The following is a 17,997-nucleotide window of genomic DNA, read 5'->3' as shown; positions in this document are numbered from 1 at the left end:
TCAGATTCCTTTATAGACTAAGAGAAGACTTTAATTAAATAGAAAGAAGATAATCCTGGACTTTAAGGATTGTTATTTACACAGCCTTCACAAAATATCCCCAGTCCACGCACTTCTCACCTTTGTTACCACTGCCACCCCGGAACAGGCCACCGTCACCTCTCGTCACCAACATGTTAGCCTCCTAACCTTCTCTCTTGTACCCCACTCTCGGACCTTCCAGTCAGTTCTCCACATCAGCCAGCGATCTTTCCAAAACTGAGACGGATCAAGTCAGTCTCTTTCTCTGGGTCTCTGCACTGCAGTGCCCTCTGCCTGGAATGCCCTGACCCCACTTCCTCTTACAGCACCTCATTCAGGTCTCTGCTCAAATGTCACCCTCTCAGGTGACGTCTCCCTATCCAGCCTGTGTGATGGAGAGGGACTCCCAGCCCACCCTGGACTCTCTCTCCCCACTTCACTTTTTGTTTGTTTTCATAACACTTGTCACAATATATTCTGTCTGTTGTCTGCCTTCCCCCACTGGGGAGAAGAGCACTGTCTGTCTTACCTGTAGTAAGTGCACAGTGATATTTGGGAGAATGAATGCACGAATGAATGATTAGATGAACTTTGCATTGGAACCACTGCAGAGTAAGCCCTTCAGAATGAGGCCCCTTGGCCCTGGCCTGAGATGGGTTCCGCCAGCCCTGCCTGTGAGGGGAGAGCTAGAACAGATGCCTTCTTTTTTATTTATTTTTAATTGAAATATAGTCAGTTTACAATGTTGTGTCAATTTCTGGTGGACAGCACAGTGCTTCAGTAATAGAGGAACATACATATATTCATTTTCATATTGTTTTTCACCATAAGTTACTACAAGGTATTGAATATAGTTACCTTTGCTCTGCAGTATGAACTTCTTGTTTATCTATAGAACAGATGCCTTCTGAAACGCCCTTCTGCATCAAGGATTCAGTGACCACTGCCTTCAGGGACATTTCTAAATGTCATGAGGTTTGGTCTGGGGTAGGCATCACCAGCCTAGGAAGAAGCAGGACCTTAATGCCTTGGAAATCTCTCATTAGAGACTTCCAGGCGAAGCTTTCACTACCAATAAGACGAGCATCACCTCTTCCTCACCTCTGCTTGCCGTTACAGGTTGTAGCCATGGCCTCAGGGATTCATTACAAAGTCTTCTCTTGTTTGTTGACATGCAGGTACTGTGTGGTTTTACTGACCACTGAGGCTGCCAAGTTGAGTAAACCCTTCGAGGCCTTTCTGTCCTTTGCTCTGGCAAACACACGAGACACAGTGAGATTCGTGCACGTCTACAGCAATCGGCAGCAGGAGTTTGCCAACACCTTACGACCAGACAGTGACGCGTTTCGAGGAAAATCTGCGGTGAGTCATGGATTCTGTCCTGGTCCTAAGCTCTTCACAAGCACCTGGCACCTAAATCCGTTTCCTCCTTCCTCCAGATTTTTGAATAAAGATTCCAGGAAATCCAGAAATCTCTAAAGCCTGTTTTGAAAGCACTCTTAAACTAGTCTTATACCCTGGGGATTTCACCTAGATTTTCAGCTTTGGGCCTTCACAGAAGGCATCTTCCCTATGGGTAAAGATTAAAGAGCATCTGTTCTTTCCACCAGTCTTTCCCTTTGGCAGGTCCGAGTTTGTAAAATCTTCCTTAGGCTACCAGTAACATGCTTCCGAAATTTCCCCTTCCTGTACTTCTGCCTCTTTAACTTCTCCCTAACTGATCTCACCTTCCTTTCCCCTCCTTTGTCATCACTCTCTGCAGAAGCATGAAATTCTTCTCTTTTTCATCATTTTGGTAATCATGGGAAATCTCTCTAAAAAACAAAGGTTTCCTTCATTATAACATTAAGTCAGAGGTTACGGAGCCAAATCTATTGAGAAGAAAGAGCTTGAACTTTTAAAAGAAGCTTTGGAAAGTCTCCATAAAGCTAATTTCTCTTGTCAGAAAAATTTTAATCTCTTGTAAATATTGTATAGTCATCCGTGTCTGTGTTTGAGCTTATTGCTGACTTCACTAGACTCTTTTTTCCATCTTCCCGGAAGAACAACTAAACAACAGGATTCTTTTGAGAACTCAGATGGTCTTCTCTCTTTCTCTCCCAGGTATCTATCTTAGAAAGGCGCAACACGGCGGGTAGGGTGGTGTACAAAACGCTGGAGGATCCCTGGACCGGGAGCGAGAGCGATAAATTCATCCTTTTGGGTTATCTTGACCAGCTGCGGAAAGACCCAGCTCTTCTGTCCTCGGAGGCTGTGCTCCCGGACTTGACCGACGAGCTTGCCCCTGTAATAAGCACGTGGCCCAGGAGAGTGGTCACCTGGCAGGGCTGTGTCGGGGGAGGGGGGGGCATCTCCGTCTGGGGCTCAGGGGCCCAGTCCTGACCGTCGTGCATTTCCTCCTCCACAGATCTTTCTCCTCCGGTGGTTCTACTCTGCTGCTGGCTACGTCTCAGACTGCTGGGACAGCTTGTTTCACAGCAACTGGTAGGAATATCTCCAGCCTGAGTTCCTTTTTCTTCGTTACTACCAGGACCACTGCTTTTCTTTTGAAAAGATTCCACAAAGGATTTCAGCGTAGACTCCTTATAGACAAGTGGAAGAGTGTTTACATTTTTTCAGCAATTTGTTTCCCTTTTTTTATATTTGCTGATTGACCCTTTCCCGCTGGTTGGGAAAGAAAGGATCACCCTGGCTGCCCTCTCGGACAGTATAGCCTAGGACCATCCTTTTCATCAGCGCACCTTGGTGCCCAGCACAGGGCCTGTCACATGGAGTCCAGGGGAAAGATGTACAAGCGAATCAGTGAATTAATCAGAGAAGGGAGGGACATACCACCCCCACCCCCAGTAAGACCGAGAGCTCCCGAAGGACAGACCACGTCTCACTCACGTTTGTGATTCCTGGCACCCAGGACAGCTCCCAAAAGACAGCAGGCCTTTCGTGGGTGTTCGTGGGTGAATAAAATTCCAGAACACCAGTCCTAGAGGAGATCTTGAGAAGTCAGCTTTTTCTCCCTACCCCACCCCTCTGGGCCACATCTGAATTATTCCAGCCAGGGGAAAAAAAGGTCAGAATCAAAGAAATAATTCCACAGACTTTTTAGTCAGCTGATACTACCTTTGACATCAGAATGTTCCATATGTTCACAGCTTAAGTCCTTTGTTTCCCTTCTGCATAATTAATTCAGCACAGCCTATTTAATGCTAAGACACAAGTCAAATTTTTTGAGTAAGTGATCTGTGAATTAAAGCAGTGAGAAAAAAAAATCTGTGCTTTCACCATCACCACCACCATCCAAAAAACCTCTATTTGTATGAAATTAGAAAGTGTTTATTAACAGGAAAGCTTTTTGGTTTGGGGTTGTTTAGGGTTGTTTTGAGCCAGAAAGAAGAAACCTAAAACCATACATTGACACGTGCCAGCAGCCCAGTAGAGCTGACCAGAGTTTGTTAACTTCATTTTAGGCGGGAAATGATGCCCCTTCTGTCTCTGGTCTTCTCTGCCCTCTTCATCCTCTTCGGCACTGTCATCATTCAGGCTTTCAGGTAAGAGCCTCCCTGGCTCCTCTGTGTGGTGTCTGAAGGGTGAACCCCAAACCTTCTTAGTGGTTTTTTGGTAAAACTCCTTTTTCTTCCTTTAGTGACTCAAACGATGAGCGGGAGTCTAGCCCTCCAGATAAAGAGGAAGCCCACGAGAAGACCGGGAAGACAGAGCCAAGCTTCACCAAGGAGCATAGCAGGTTGCTCTAACGAGATGCCAAACCCACCCCATCCCTACCCCCGCAGCAGACCCACAGCCTGTGGAGTCTGGTAAAGCGGCGTCCGAGTGTATAGTACATCTCAGGACTCTGGTTCCCCTCCTTGTGTGAGATGTGTGTTTAGGGAAAAGTCACTACTAACAGGTGTTGACTGGGCCCATCTAGGCATTTAGACACAGGACTAGTTATCTTCTACTCAGTACCCTCAGTTTCTCAATCTTAGATTTAACGATGAAGGCAAGAAGCCCAGAAATATGCCAGGGAGATGCTAGGTGAGCCAGAAGCAGAGAACGGTGCATCACCATAACCGCATGGATGGCCTTCACCCTGTCCTAAAGCCACTTCTACACCCACTGAACGGCAGCGTCTGAAGGGCTCTTTGTAAGCCCAGCATGACCAAATCAGGATCAGTCTTGTCCTGCCAGTGTGTCAGGCTTGAGAATATTAAATTACAGATCTAATCTGGTTAGAGCATAGTTTCTTCCACTCATTCCTTTTAAAAGTAATGGCATTCCCCTATCTTACAAAATTTTCATTCCTCGATATTTTTCCACAGCAAGATTCCTAAAAAAGGCTTTGTGGAGGTAACCGAACTCACAGATGTAACGTACACCAGTAACTTGGTACGCCTGAGGCCAGGCCACATGAACGTGGTCCTTATCCTGTCAAATTCCACCAAGACCAGCCTGCTGCAGAAATTCGCTTTGGAGGTCTACACATTCACTGGGTAAGCTTGTGTGTGCAGATGAGAAATGGCAGGGGGAAGGGGTGGGAGGGAAATTTCCTCCTGGACCGTGACGGGCTTTCTCCATGCAGCTAGATGTGGGCTGTGACCTTTCCAACCCAGAAATCTAAGCCATCATGCAGGACCCTTTTTTCCCCTTGACTGTTGTTTCTGTACAGAAGAGCTTGAACTCAGTCTCCTTCCCTGAGCCCTTTCAGGACGCTCTCTTCTCTAGCTCTTGTGCATTTTCCTGATGCCAGACACTGAGAGGGGCATGAGTGACGGCCAGCAAGGGACAGGGAAGGGATGTTGCAGCTGTTGTAGAGGCCCTCCTGCTCCTGCAAAAATCCTTCATTTTTTCTGCATTCAGGCCCCCATCCAACACAAAGCCTGTTTCTATTATTTGAAATCTGACTGAGGTATTTTTGTTCCCTGCAATTGAATGTGTCATGAAATGTGTCCTAAATCCTCACTGTGTTTGCCCTACAGGAGCAGCTGCCTCCATTTTTCCTTCCTGAGTCTAGATAAACACAGAGAATGGCTAGAATACTTACTAGAATTTGCTCAAGATGCAGCCCCAATCCCAAACCAGTATGACAAGCATTTCATGGAACGGGACTACACTGGCTACGTCCTGGCTCTGAATGGCCACAAAAAATACTTCTGCCTCTTCAAACCCCAAAAAACAGTCGAGGAGGAGGAAGCCATGGGGTCGTGCAGTGATCTTGACTCTTCCCTCCATCTGGGTGAATCTCGAGGGAAACCTTCCTATGGCCTTGGATCCAAGCCCATCAAAGGAAAATTGAGCAAGTTGTCCTTATGGATGGAACGGCTGCTGGAAGGCTCCCTACAGAGGTTTTATATCCCGTCATGGCCTGAGCTAGACTGAGAGGATTTCAGAAAGAGACTTAAACTCTTCAGACTTTTTTACAGGCCCCCGTGAACAGGTATTTTCAGGACTCAAACAATTGCAAAGGACAGAGTATAGATTTTAGCTCATTCTTCTAGAACAATGGCTAGAAGAATCTTTCCTTTGTCCTCTTCTAACCTAGGAGTGAAAAACACCGCCCGTTGAATTCCCTAGAGCAAAAGATTTTCCTTTGGGTGTCTTTTTTTCCCTCATTTGAATGCCGCACTATTTAAAACAGACTGCTCATTCTCTCTCTCTGTCATCCCCACCACATGCTTGCCCTCCCCTGTCCTGCCTCTGTGCTGTGGGAGAAGCACGGGGCTCAACCCTGCAGCGGAACCTGGAGGGACCCTTGCGAGCCTGGTGTGCTGGTCAGGTCATTTCCCGCCTCCACCCTGCCACGCCTCCCCAGCCCGCCCTCACCCCACCTACTCCCCACCCCACCCCTGCCTGGCCTGTGCTGGGCTTCTGCCTCAGTGGATGCTGTAGCAATGGGACAACCCACGGCAGCTTCTGGGCCCTGCATCTCAGAAGAGGCCTAGTTCCAAGTCTTACATTAATAGTTTCCCTGGTAGCAAATGGCTAAAAGTACATTTTGGGGGTATCCCCCTACAACAGTTTGTCAGCCACGGTTTTAAAAGCATAGGGTTGAGTTGGGGGTTCTGCATGTAAGTTTGGGTTTCTTCCCAAGACGAGAGAGAAGGGTCAGCTGGTCAGAGACTGAAGCAATGCCTCAGTGAGCATCCTGGCAGCCTCCTCCCCAGCACTAAAGGTAGCCGGGGAGGGATCTGCACAGCAAGCAGTACTGTAATGACCTTGAGCCATTTGCAAGTATGTTTCCAGATGCCTTTCTGCCTGGTCAGTTTTAGGGTATGGGTATTAGGAGCCATAACTTGTAATCTTCTCTGAACGTTGAGATAAGCTGCTATAAGCCAGTAGATGTTCAACTGAAGACATTATTCCTGCCATGAGTCAGGTTCAGAGAACCTCTTCCCTCCAGTGGTGTCTCTTTAGTAAAATACCAGACATGTCTTTGTATCAAGGAACTTAAAATTTCTCAACAATTGTATTTTGAACACTGTTACCCTTAAAGTGCTGTATCTTCCCGTCCTCTTTCATGAGCCAATACTTGTTCTAGACTCCTGTTTTGCTTACGTTGAGCTTCTGGCCTATATTTTGATGTCTCATCTTAATTGTTTTCACTCTTAACCTGCAACTGCTTCACCGGTAACAGGGTGAGACCTGTCATCAGCACCCTAGCCCGCTCAGTTCCAGTGAACAGTGGGCTCCGGGCAGGATCGTACCAGCCAGTTAGAGAGCTTACCTTTTCTTTTTAGAGCAAATCACCAGTGGAGTTTGGACAACCTCAAAGAGTTCAAATGTCAAAGCACATTGTCCTTTTGTAAAGTGAAGAGTCAAAAATCACTGATGGGACAAAATAGGTTAGTAATTTCTTTAATCATAACTGCTTTAAACTAAGCCATTTGGACCCTGAATAATTTAAATATTGAGCTTACAGTGGCACATAATAAATTACTTGAGCCCAGAAATTCCTGCAGTTTTCATGGAATCTATAGCTTTATTTTAAAAAATAAAGAAATCACTGCCAGGCTTTATTTTTCCACATGCTCCTCTAAAAATGGATGTATATCCTGATTGTCATATCTCATGGCACCTGGCCCAGGTAAAAGTGATCAAGGAATTCGTTTTTGGCTCCTTGATGCACCAAGTACTCAAAACATTTTTTTCTGTCTTTTATGGCCAAGTTGCTTATATGAGTAGTGTTTTGGTTCAGTGGTACTTTTTTTTTTTTTTTTTAATTTCTGGTACTAATGGGATTCCTGACCTTAATTTCTGAAAACCAAAAAATCCCCAGATTTTTTCATTAAAAAAATTTTTATCATTGAAATAAAAAGCACCTTCAGACAGCTGCATCTTTTATTTGTACCAAGAAAAGAAGGTGATAATGGTGAAAACATTTCTAACAAATACTTCAATCTGAAAAACAATCTTCTACAGATATATTTGGGGATGGTAGATATGTCCCACCAGAGGACACTAGGAAGCTTTTATTTTAAACTGACCCTTACCCTTGACCACCCAAGCCTTTCCTCCTGAATGTTGTTCCATGAATTTGTTTACCTTTGTGTCAAATGTCTGAGCCACTGTCTTGCTCAGCCAGTGCCACCATGTTTCTTTGTCACATGTGTAATCTCACAGACCCAAATTTGGCTTTAACTTCGTAGTCTTTTGAGTATCTTGAAACGGACAACATTGATGTTTTTAGAGGTAGGTTTTTCTCATTGATACAGATTATGCATCAGGTTTAGCAGATGGGGACAAAAACTGGCCTAAAACAAATCTTTATAGATAAATCACCCATTTAAAAAATGTTGTTTTATTAGCCCAGGGGTTGGTGGCACAGTTTGCCTAACACAGAGTTTTGTTAGCTCCAACTAAACATTTCAGTGAGGGAGCCTGCCCTGACTTCCGTTAGGCACCACGGTCTTGCTGCCATCACTTGTTGATCATGAAAATTTGGTTGTGGTTTTCAAATAATAGGTTGATTTCCCCCTCATTCAGTATATAAACGTTCTCCTGATATAAAAGAAATGGGACCTGAATGTGTTTTAAGTGATTTGCATTGTTTGGGGAAAGGGATTAGGAGCAAACACTGGAACATTTTTTCCTAAGTAAAATTATCAAAAAGGCTGATGCAAAACATCTTTACAGATAATGTTGCTCACGTCCAAATACCTGACACTGTCTCTTGAAAACAGTTGCAGCATGGCAGCTGCTGAATCTGTCCATTCAGTTTGTCAAGGAGGATGATTATACTTTCGAGACAGACCTGAAAGAAGGTGAATATTTTGCACTTTTGATACTCTTAGGAACAAATAACTTATTTGGCAAATGGTGTCTTTTTTTTATGTTGTTTTTTGTTTTCTATTGTGAACAGGCACTGAAACTGATGTTACTTTGTTTTAATAATATTACAGACTGGAAACAGAAATAAACTATTTTAATGTGTGATGATTATGGGTAGTTCTTATGTCACAAGATGATAATTTGATCGTGGACACATTAGCAAAACTGCATTTGCGTGTAATTCAGCACACACTTAAGATCAGCATGCCTTGACTGCAGATTTCAGAAACTGCTGTCATAGAGGGTGGATCAGCCTGAAGAGAAGATAATACAAAACTGAGGCATAGAGGCAGTGGGTTAAGGAAGTGTCATTAATAGCTCTTAACCCTGGGCTCAACCCCCAGTACCTCCATTAAAATGAATAAATAAAACATTACCTCCTCCCCAAAAAGAAAAAAAAATGTTTTAATTAATTTTTTTTCAAATAGCTCTTTGGAGGTCAGCTGATGTCATCTGGTTTAGAAAACGTTCGTGCATCCTCCTGGGGTTTTGTGTGGGAAGGTTCTTTGTTAGGATCTCCATGTTACTTTCTTTCAAACTTTTTTATATTCACAACCCTAAAACCAAGGTGCAGTCCTCAGCTCCTCAGAGGGAGAGCTATATTTTAAAGGAGGATATTAGAGAAATACGGAATGTTTCTGTAGTATTATTTCACAGGGTTTTTTTCATTTCATTCTTCCAAATTTTAGATAATCAATTTTCTATCCCTTTCCCCTTTCTTCTCCATCACACTTGATCTTAGCCAAAAGGCCAAGAAGTGATCTCCTCCATCACCATTCAAGGGAAAAAAAAAAATCAAAGCAGCACAAGTGCTTTTTTTTTTTTTTAAGTTAATTCATACTCCTTAAGAATATCAGCTATTTGGATCAGAGTTCTACTGAATGCCCTGATTTTACAGCCAACCAATGACACTTCTGACGGAAAGTTTTATTGGCATAAACTCTAGTACTCAGACAGCTTGTGCATAAATTCGTCCGGAGAATTTGTCATCCGTGCAGTTTGTTGTTTTAGCTGGAAAAGTACAAGGTTCAGACGACTGTCACTTTGGGGAGAGCACACAGCATCTCAAACAGCAGGTTAGCCGCTAGGAGGGCTGTGTTTCCTACAAAGAAGTGAAACCCGAACGTGAACAGCGCATGGACCACCTCCTGGGACCCAGCCTCTCGGGACCCCCCAGCCTTCATCCCTTTGTGCTTCGTCTCCCAGAGCCCCACCATCCATCCACACTCCTCTCTGCACCACCCGACGCCCTGTGGACATGCTTTCCCTGGCATTCTGCTCCATGAGGATCGCTCAGAAATAGTATTTTAAAATTCAGAGGGTTCTCTGTTTACTCCGAGAACAGATTTTTTCCCCCAAAGGAAAACCTATAATAATGGTATGTATTGTATTTGTTATCTACCCTCTGAGGCTAATAGGCCTAACTCTGGAAGCTTTTCTAAATTAAAATTATTGGGATGGCACCTGCTTTGAATCTCTCTCCTAAACCAGCTAACTCCCCCACCTTATTAATGTTAATAAATATTATCTATGCCTTGAGAATTCACTTTCCAATGAAATATCAAAGGCAGGTGGAACTGTGCCGCCCTGTCACTGAACTGCGGGCTAGTTTTTCACTCTTCTGCTGACAGGTGGACAAGCTAATCATCCTTGGCCGCCCCCCAGGGGTTTTGTTAGGGTTCATTGGCTCCTGTCTGTAAAGTATTTTCCTCACTGTTGGACATCCCCAGCAGGTCCCTAAGTTACACAAGAGGACCCACCCATCTTCTACTTATTAACTAGATTAATTTTAAACTGGCAGCTGCCTGTGGATCACAGTGGTCTCCCTTACTCACCAGAAGGATCGTACGGCGGTGAAACTTCCACAAGATCACAACCCACCACGTTCAGGCCTTGACAACCCCGGATGATCTCCAGAGCCTGTTCCAAGATCAAGCCTGAGCTGTCCACAGTGGTCATCATTTACAACAGAAAGCCACCAGTAGAGATTTCTGCCAGCCCAGACCCACCCTTTGACTTGGAACTGTCACTTTTCTTCGGTCAACATTCACTGATCACCAGGCACACTGGGGGGCATCACAGAGACCAGCAAAGCAGCCATTTGAAGGCCATGCATTAAGGGCTTCAAGAAGAGCAAGCACAGAATAGTATGAAGACATGTGACAGCCTGAAGAGGTGGGGGGAGGCTTCCCTAAGATGGAAGCACTTAGCTCAAGTGCTGACGAAGCAGATGAGTTGGGGAAGGGTGGCCCAGGCAGAGAGAAAGACACAGGCAAAGACGCCAAGATGGAAGAAGTACTGAGACGTGAGTAGTGAGAAGTAGTGAGATGTGCCCAGAAGACAGAAGCGAGGGGGATGGTAGGGAGAGGATCACTTTGCTTCCCTTCTGCAGGTGAAAAGCCAGAAGGTTATGAGAAGCTGAGAAAATGGACGTGAACTGAGAACGGCTTTGAGAGAGACAGTTAAGATGGTCCTCCCTTCTGAAAGCACAGAAAGTAACTGATTAGGTTCAAACAGTCTTCAATCATTTATTCCAATATCTTTGAGTGCCTCCTACTGATACATCAGACACTATTCTAGGCCCCAAGAATAGGGTAGTGAAGAGAACAGAGGTACACCCCCTGAGCTTTCCTTCTAGTTAAAACCACACTCCAATTCTGCCTCCCTGTGTTTATGCTCAGCACACCTATAGGAACTTTATTTGGGTGTTTCTAAAACTTCCGAACTCCCTTGGGAGGTGGTTAATCCCATTGTGTGTACTTTTAAAATTGAACCCCAAAAAGATAACTTTGGTGTTTTGCAAAGGGGGTGCTACAATGTTGTCCCCAGGAACAGGTGGGCCAGAGGCAGCAAGATCAAATAAAGGATTATTACATCCCCAAGAAATGAGGGTCCTTGCCAAAATCAGTCACTCATCAATCAGAGAGAATCCAAACCTGTGACTGGCCCTGAGAACAGTAAGGGCCCAGGTGCTCTGCCTTTAAAATCCCACCCTGATTCCTGAAGACTCAATTGAAGTCCCAGGAAAGTGGGGAGTTAAGTATCCTCACTCCCAGGAATTGTCACCGGTGGAGCCTCCTTACCTGACTAGGCATGAGACCAGCAATTTCAGGCGTCCCTGTCCCCGGGGCGTAGGCGGGATCCAAGCCGTCAATATCAAAGCTGATGTAAATGGGTTTGCCTCCCATCTGCTGCCTCACTTCCCCCATCAGAGGAACCAGTGACTTCAGCCAGCAGTCTTCAGCCAGCACCACCCGGAAGCCCTGAGAAGGTAAAAATCAAAGAGCAGAGGGTCGACCCTCCTGCACGGCAGCACCTCCTGGGCATTTGCCATGGGTCTACCCCATGCTAAGCTCCCGTGCACCTCACATTTGACCCTCAGTCTCCGCGAGGAGGAAACTATCATCCCTGTTTCACAGGTGAGAAAGGGCGGGACGATGACCAGTAAAGAAGCAGGGAGCAAGTCAAAGCTGACCTATGGAGATGGAATCAGAGAAGGTCTTGGCTAAAGCAAGAGTGAGAAACCATGGACAGCTCATGCCAGCACCTCCTGAACAGCTGTCCAGAAGACTGGCCTTTGCAAACTCTAAAAGCAAAGAATGTGGGTCTTTTCCCTTGGGGTCTCATCCTATGTGTTTACCAATGGGTTTGAGGTTGAGAACTAAGAAGTCAGCCACTCGCCTTGGGTCTGGACCTGCTCAGCATTTCCAAGCCAGCATCATCCAAGGGCTTGGTTTGTTTCTGCTTGTCTTCCCTCCCCAGCGATGAGCCCTCCTCTGCCTCGTGGACTAACATCCTCGCTCCTCTCTACTACACGTGACACAAACTCAGCTTCCGTTCCTACTTTCTAAACTTGATTAGCAAAGCTGCCATTGAATCTGTAGCTGCCATTGAATGGGCAATGGAGAAGAGGGCACTTTGAGGGCTGGGGACTAAGGGAGGGGTTTTCGCTCTGTCACCTGACTCCGGCTGTATCTGTAAGTATCCAAGGTTGTGGAAGAGCCCCGGATGCCAATCTGCACCACACGCTTACAGTCCAGGAGTCCCTCGTCCACGCAACGGCGGAAGGGCGTCCCGTGATAGAGCTTCTCCCCCAGGGCCTGGTCGGCTGTGTCCGTGTGAGCGTCCACATGCACCAGCCCCACGGGACCGTGCCTGATGACAACAGGGCAGCTCAGAGGGCAGGCCTCCCAGGGGGGGCCAAACACAGCCACCCTCCAGGCCACCAAAACTTGATGACAATTCACAGGCATGGAGGGGGGACCTGGTATCAATTACCAGTCTTCTAACTGGTTTATGTCTTCAAGCCACTTAGCATCTCAGAAGAGCAATAAGCTCCAAGAAGTCAGGCAAAAAACAGTCATTTGCTTTAGCTGACGCTCCCCACCGATCACCCAGAATTTTCTTCACTTAGAGATGGAGAGGGCTGGGAGGATGAGGATAAAAGGTGGTGGTTCAGATGAGCTCAGCTGAAGGCTTCAACTAAACAGCTCCAGCCTTTCTCCAACTGTGGTGCCAAGAAGCAGCTCCCACCCACCTCTCTCTCCATAATCTCCATCAACCCTGCCAGCCACCCAAAATAAACAGACAATCCAAGTCAATGCCAGGCAAACATAGCTTCAAGAAAAGACTTGTACCCACTCACCCACCCCAACCAGAATGCTACCCACGTATCTTTCCTATATATGAATTCTGGAGCTGCACTGCCTTGGCAGGTCTGTTTCTTTCTCAAACTAATTAACCAGAGTTAGTCAATCCCTGGGAGACTTTCATTACTGGAAAAGTCCATATTCTCATCCTCTGGGAAAGGGGCCCTTTCAGGAGAAAACAGGGCCTCTCCTCTGCAAGCAACACCATCGTGCTTGTCAGTGTTTGTATTCGGCCTTTGAAGCAAAACAGAAAGTGAACTTAATGGGGGTTGTATATTTCACTTGGGGCTCAACTTCCAAAAACAGAAGCAAATGCTGAGTGTGCATACCGGAGCAGATCTAGGGCATGGGAGGGTGGCCAGAGTGTTAAGAATAAATTGTCTTGGCTTCCAGCTGGTGACTGACAGACACACCTGCAGCTCAACCTTAATTTTGATCCACAGAAGCAACTCAGTCGGGAATTTTCTATCACCCCCAATAACCTGGGCCATCAGAGGTCACCTGATGCCATCTGGCAGCAAACAACTCATTCCCCAGCTCCTGAATTTTGAAACCTCGCTTGGGCCCAGCCTTCTGGGACTTACTTTTCTGCCATTGCTTGCAATATAGGATATGTGATGGTGTGATCGCCACCTTCAAAGAGAAAAAAGAAGAAAATATCTGGCATGTAGGTAAGTGGATAAGATTTGAGGACCCGGCATCACCTAGAACAATCTTCAATTTGCCCCATTCTGCCACCCTTTCAATTACAGTGAAGAACTATAACCCCAGCTAAAATAAGATGTTGTTCAGTGGCAGGAAAATAGCCACTAAATGTTTGACATTACATTGTCATTTAAAAGAGGAAATTAAATTAAGGCTTACAGGTAAAATGCTCGCAACAGCTCTAATTGAACTTTCCACAGTGATGCACGTGTTCTGTATCTGCAATGGCCAACGTGGTGGTCACGAGCCATTGGCTATTGAAATGTGGCTCGTGCAAATGAGGAGCTGAATTTATTTTATTTTATTGTAATTAACTTAAATAGCCACATGCAGCTAGGAGCTACCATATTGGACAGCACAGGCCTAGAAAAGTATTACTATTGATAATTAAGAATAACAATAATAGCTAACATTTACTGAAGCTTAAAACATGCCAGACACAAAGCTGGGCACTTTATATGAACTTGCATTATATGCCCCTGGCACAATATAAGGAGATAGATGGTCGGTATTATTACTCCCATTTTACAGGTAAGGAAATGAAGTAAGAAGAGCTAGTGAGAGGTGGAGTTTAGATTTCAAACCACGCCAGCCAGCAACCCCACTCCTTACACTATGCTCTGCAAGCTAGGTCCTCTAATTCGACAAAAATAAATTTGGATATTTAGAAAAAGGTACATGACTTTTTGACTGCCAGTGAACCGAAAAAGAAACGCTACAGTGAGAGTGGGGTGGGGGTCGGGGGGGGGGGGGTAAAAGGAAAGCTGCCCTATAGATTGACATAGACCCTGATGAGAAGAAAGGATCCCCCTTGCAGTTCTCCTATCAAATAAAGTCATTAAAATAATGTCCTTGAAATAGTTTAAAAGTCACAACTGAGCCCCTGCTGGCAGCCTTCCACAGGCCTAGAATTAAGGGCTGGGACAAGGTGAGGTGGGTAAGGCACTTGCCCGGATGCAAAATTTAAGGGACACCAAAAAAAGCTCAGTCATCAAGGTAAATGCTACTTTAATGTAATATTTTTAAAAATCAAAATCAATGCAACAAAGTCCATGATAAATGTTAAAGAAACGTAGGATCAGGAACTGGGCTGTTCTGAGCCATATAGGAGCCTGAGGCAAAAAAGGAAAACCGGTAGCACAAATTGTTGACTTTTTGGCACCCCTTAAATTCTGCACCAAGGTGAATGCCTCACTTGCTTCACCCGAATCCATCCCTGTCAGTCATACTATTCCAAAAATTTAGATATCTTCTCCCCAGGGTTAAAATCAATGAACTAAAAATGTTCCCTTTCCTACTGTCTCCATTTCACAGTGCCTTGTCCTGGAGAAATAAGTGTTCTCCAGCTCAGGAAAATAAACTCTGAGCTCAGAGAACTCCACTGGCCCTTGCAGATGCCGTTACCCAAGGTCAGAGGAATACAGCTGGCTGCTACAATTTTCTGATAAGCCTCTCGAATTAGGCGGCAGCTGTCCTGAAGGTTGTAAAGATTGACATTCACATCGCCCAGGTCTGCAACCATGAGGGACTGGAAGGGGAGGGCTCCAGTGCTAGGGTTGGCTGTCCGAAGCAGCACTGATTCCTCGCGGATCCGACGGGGTCCAAATCTGGAGGAGGAAGAGTCATCCTGTGAGCCATCCCTAAAGGTTTAAGGTCCCTGCCTAGACTGGGGCTTCCCAGCCTCTGGGCTGGGGCTGGGTGAACCTTTGTTGGGAGGTGGGTGGGGTCATCCTGTTCATTGCAGGATGTTTAGCAGTGTCCCCGGTCTTTACCCACTCGTGCCAGTAGCACCTCCTCCCCCACATTATGTTAACCAAAAATGCCTCCAAACTCTGCCAAATGTCCCCAGGGACAAAATCAACCCCTGCTGAGAACCACTGATCTAGGGTACATAGTGTAGAGATAAAGGCACAGACGTAGAGGCCCACCCACCACCAATTTACTAAATAGCATTAGATAATTTTTTAATCTACCTGAGCCTCAATTTCCTAATCTGTTAAAATAATAATGATATTTACCTTACCCTGTTGTTGTAAGGATTAAATGAAGTCATCTATGCAAAGCATCTTGCACTTAGTAGACATTTAATAAAAGGTGGCATTTATAACTTAGACCCATAGTTAAATGGAATGCTGCTGAGCCGAATCAGAAATAGCTGATGTTCAATAATTATGAAAATCAATTTTACTTGCTCTAACTTGACCTTAGGAAAATTGCCTTAATCTGAGCAATTCTTGAGTCAGATGATATTTAGAAGTTTGGGTAAGGGGCAACCAGCTTCTGTTCTCAAATTTAATGTCCCCTGCCTCTGTAAACTGGGGTACCCACAGCTACCATCCCAGCAAGGCCTGGGAATGGGGCGTGGAGAAGACTGGGTCCCCAACCTTCTTTTTCTTACCAGTGGATGACATGTGCTGAGCCCTGGCGGTTGCTGGATGAGATACGGAGGAAATCAATTGTCTCTCAAAGGATTAGGGGCATTTTGAAGCCAGGCACCGCCTTCCGACCTGACCCTGGGTTGTGGGGCAGTGGTGGCCTGGCTGTCCCGACACGTGTCCCTGAGTCCTTCCTCCTTCGGGCCTTACCTTGCCCCAGGCCGGTTGGAGGTCCCAATGTCCAAGGGCACCCCGACGAAGGCGGCGTCCAGCCCCTCGGGGGAGGCCTGCACGGGCAGCCGCATCATGGAGCAGATGCCCACCGACCGGGCCACGAGCTCGGGGCTGGGGGGCTGGTTCCGGGGGGCGTCGGAGGCCTGGCGGCTCAGGCTGCAGCCGAGGCCACGGAGCCCCACGGCAGGACGCGTGCCCTGCGGGGGAAGCAGTCCCCGCGCGCCCCCACCGGCCCCCAGGCTCCGGGCGCAGCTGGACGCCAGCAGCCGCAGCATCCTGCCCGCCTGCCCGCGGCTGGTCCCCGCGTGCCAGCGCCTGAGCCGCCCGGGCTCAAAGGGCAGGGGCGCCCTGGGGATCACGGGCGGGGGAGGGGCCCCAGGGACCCGGCCGCTCTCTCCCTGCATCCCTTTCTGGACTTCGGCCTCTGGCTCCTTCCGTAAATAGAGCCAGGCCGGGGCTCCTCGCTCACGTCCACCCGCACTGCCCCAGGTGTGTCTGCGCCCCACTAAAACCAGGCCCTTGGTAGCTGCTTCTCCCATTCAAAGTAATAGTTTTAAAACCTGAAAGATTTGAAAGGGAAAGTCCGTTCTCTAAGCGAGGGAAATTGGAGCATTTTTTTTAAATAACGTACCAAGAAATGTCTGGGTGGGAGTCTCAGAAAGTACAGTCTTTTTAAATAACCTTTTTAAAAGGACTTAGAGGCAAGCTCACTAATCTGAAGTCCTCTTTATCTCTAAGGGGGAAAAAGAGGAAGTGACTTGTAATGAAATTAAGTGAGCCGTTTAGTAGTATTTTTTTTAATCCCTAAAAGTTGCAATTGAATGGGAAAGGCCCAGGTTTGCATTAAATCGGAACCTTACCTAAAGCCGCACATTAAATACCACAGCACTCCAGCCTCCACCCTGCAGGGTGGGGCAGTTTCCTAATGGTCAATGACAGGGATTCAGTGTCGCAAGAAGCTGCCATGCAGGTCCCTGCTGTTTTCTGGAACAAATGCAACAATTTCTTGGCTATTCTTTTTTTTTTTTTTTTTTCAGATTTATTTATTTATTTTTGGTGGGGGCAGGTAATTAGGTTCACTGATTTATTTTTAAAGGAGGTGCTAGGAATTGAACCCAGGACCTCCCACTTGCTAAGCACTGGCTCTACCGCTTGAGCTATAGCCTACCCTCTGTTGGTTATTCTCTTAACATTCTGCCCAGATTCTACCACTACTTTTTTCAAATCACTTGTCTTGAATGTATCATTTTCTTACTCCTGTTTCTTATTTTCATTCTTCTCACACATATTTGAGTGCCTCCTATGTGCCAGATACTAGGTGACAATGACTCCAGCCTCTCTCCATCATTCGCTACTGCTGAACACTTCCTTCCTTCAAACTTCCTCAGGTGGCCTCTTTGACCAGGAGCGCCCCTCCTCTCCTGCTCTCTGATGACAACTTCTCTGATGACAGTCGTTTTCAATATCAATTTTCACCTAGAGGCAGATACTTCACCACCCAAATCCCAGCCCTTGGCTCCTGTTAACCATTTGCTAACTCCCCACCTGGATGGGTTTGTTTGTTTGTTTGTTTTTATAGTATTAGAGTTGATTTACAATGTTGTGTTAGCTTCTGGTGTACAGCATAGTGATTCAGTTATATATATATATTCTTTGGGGGGGGTAATTTGGTTTATTTATTTCTAATTATTGTT

The 17,997-nt window shown here is 46.1% G+C and overlaps 2 protein-coding genes across 3 annotated transcripts in view; one reads left to right on the top strand and one right to left on the bottom strand.

The window, feature by feature from the left end:
- Positions 1 to 8,445, top strand: part of DNAJC16 (DnaJ heat shock protein family (Hsp40) member C16) — a 34,214-nt gene extending 25,769 nt beyond the window's left edge. For both annotated transcript variants that reach the window (XM_031464116.2, XM_031464118.2), the window contains exons 9-15: positions 1,200 to 1,383; positions 2,125 to 2,307; positions 2,429 to 2,505; positions 3,486 to 3,566; positions 3,662 to 3,760; positions 4,335 to 4,505; positions 4,992 to 8,445. In XM_031464116.2, the coding sequence (XP_031319976.1) occupies positions 1,200 to 1,383; positions 2,125 to 2,307; positions 2,429 to 2,505; positions 3,486 to 3,566; positions 3,662 to 3,760; positions 4,335 to 4,505; positions 4,992 to 5,391 (1,195 nt within the window). In that variant the 3' untranslated portion in view covers positions 5,392 to 8,445. The remainder of the gene's footprint in view (positions 1 to 1,199; positions 1,384 to 2,124; positions 2,308 to 2,428; positions 2,506 to 3,485; positions 3,567 to 3,661; positions 3,761 to 4,334; positions 4,506 to 4,991) is intronic.
- An 801-nt stretch (positions 8,446 to 9,246) lies between these two features.
- AGMAT (agmatinase (putative)) lies at positions 9,247 to 16,607 on the bottom strand. Its single transcript, XM_011000880.3, has 7 exons — positions 16,280 to 16,607; positions 15,099 to 15,301; positions 13,574 to 13,622; positions 12,300 to 12,495; positions 11,424 to 11,603; positions 10,176 to 10,260; positions 9,247 to 9,442 (listed from the first exon to the last, which is right to left on the bottom strand). Exons 1-7 carry the CDS (start codon positions 16,576 to 16,578, stop codon positions 9,369 to 9,371), a joined length of 1,086 nt encoding a protein of 361 aa, XP_010999182.3. The 5' UTR covers positions 16,579 to 16,607; the 3' UTR covers positions 9,247 to 9,368.
- Positions 16,608 to 17,997: the final 1,390 nt, after the last annotated feature.

This window comes from Camelus dromedarius, chromosome 14, assembly GCF_036321535.1.
Source record: "Camelus dromedarius isolate mCamDro1 chromosome 14, mCamDro1.pat, whole genome shotgun sequence".
Lineage (NCBI taxonomy): Eukaryota > Metazoa > Chordata > Mammalia > Artiodactyla > Camelidae > Camelus > Camelus dromedarius.
Note: the sequence above shows the minus strand (reverse complement) of the source record. Positions and strands in the feature narration are given on the sequence as shown.

Excerpts from the sequence above, each read along its gene's own strand:
- AGMAT (XM_011000880.3), bottom strand. The coding sequence starts at position 16,578 with ATGCTGCGGCTGCTGGCGTCCAGCTGCGCCCGGAGCCTGGGGGCCGGT. Across the intron at positions 13,623-15,098 it reads CTGTATTCCTCTGACCTTGG|GTGGCGATCACACCATCACA; the intron begins GTAACGGCATCT and ends TTCTCTTTGAAG. Across the intron at positions 9,443-10,175 it reads ACCGCCGTACGATCCTTCTG|GAAACACAGCCCTCCTAGCG; the intron begins GTGAGTAAGGGA and ends ACTTCTTTGTAG.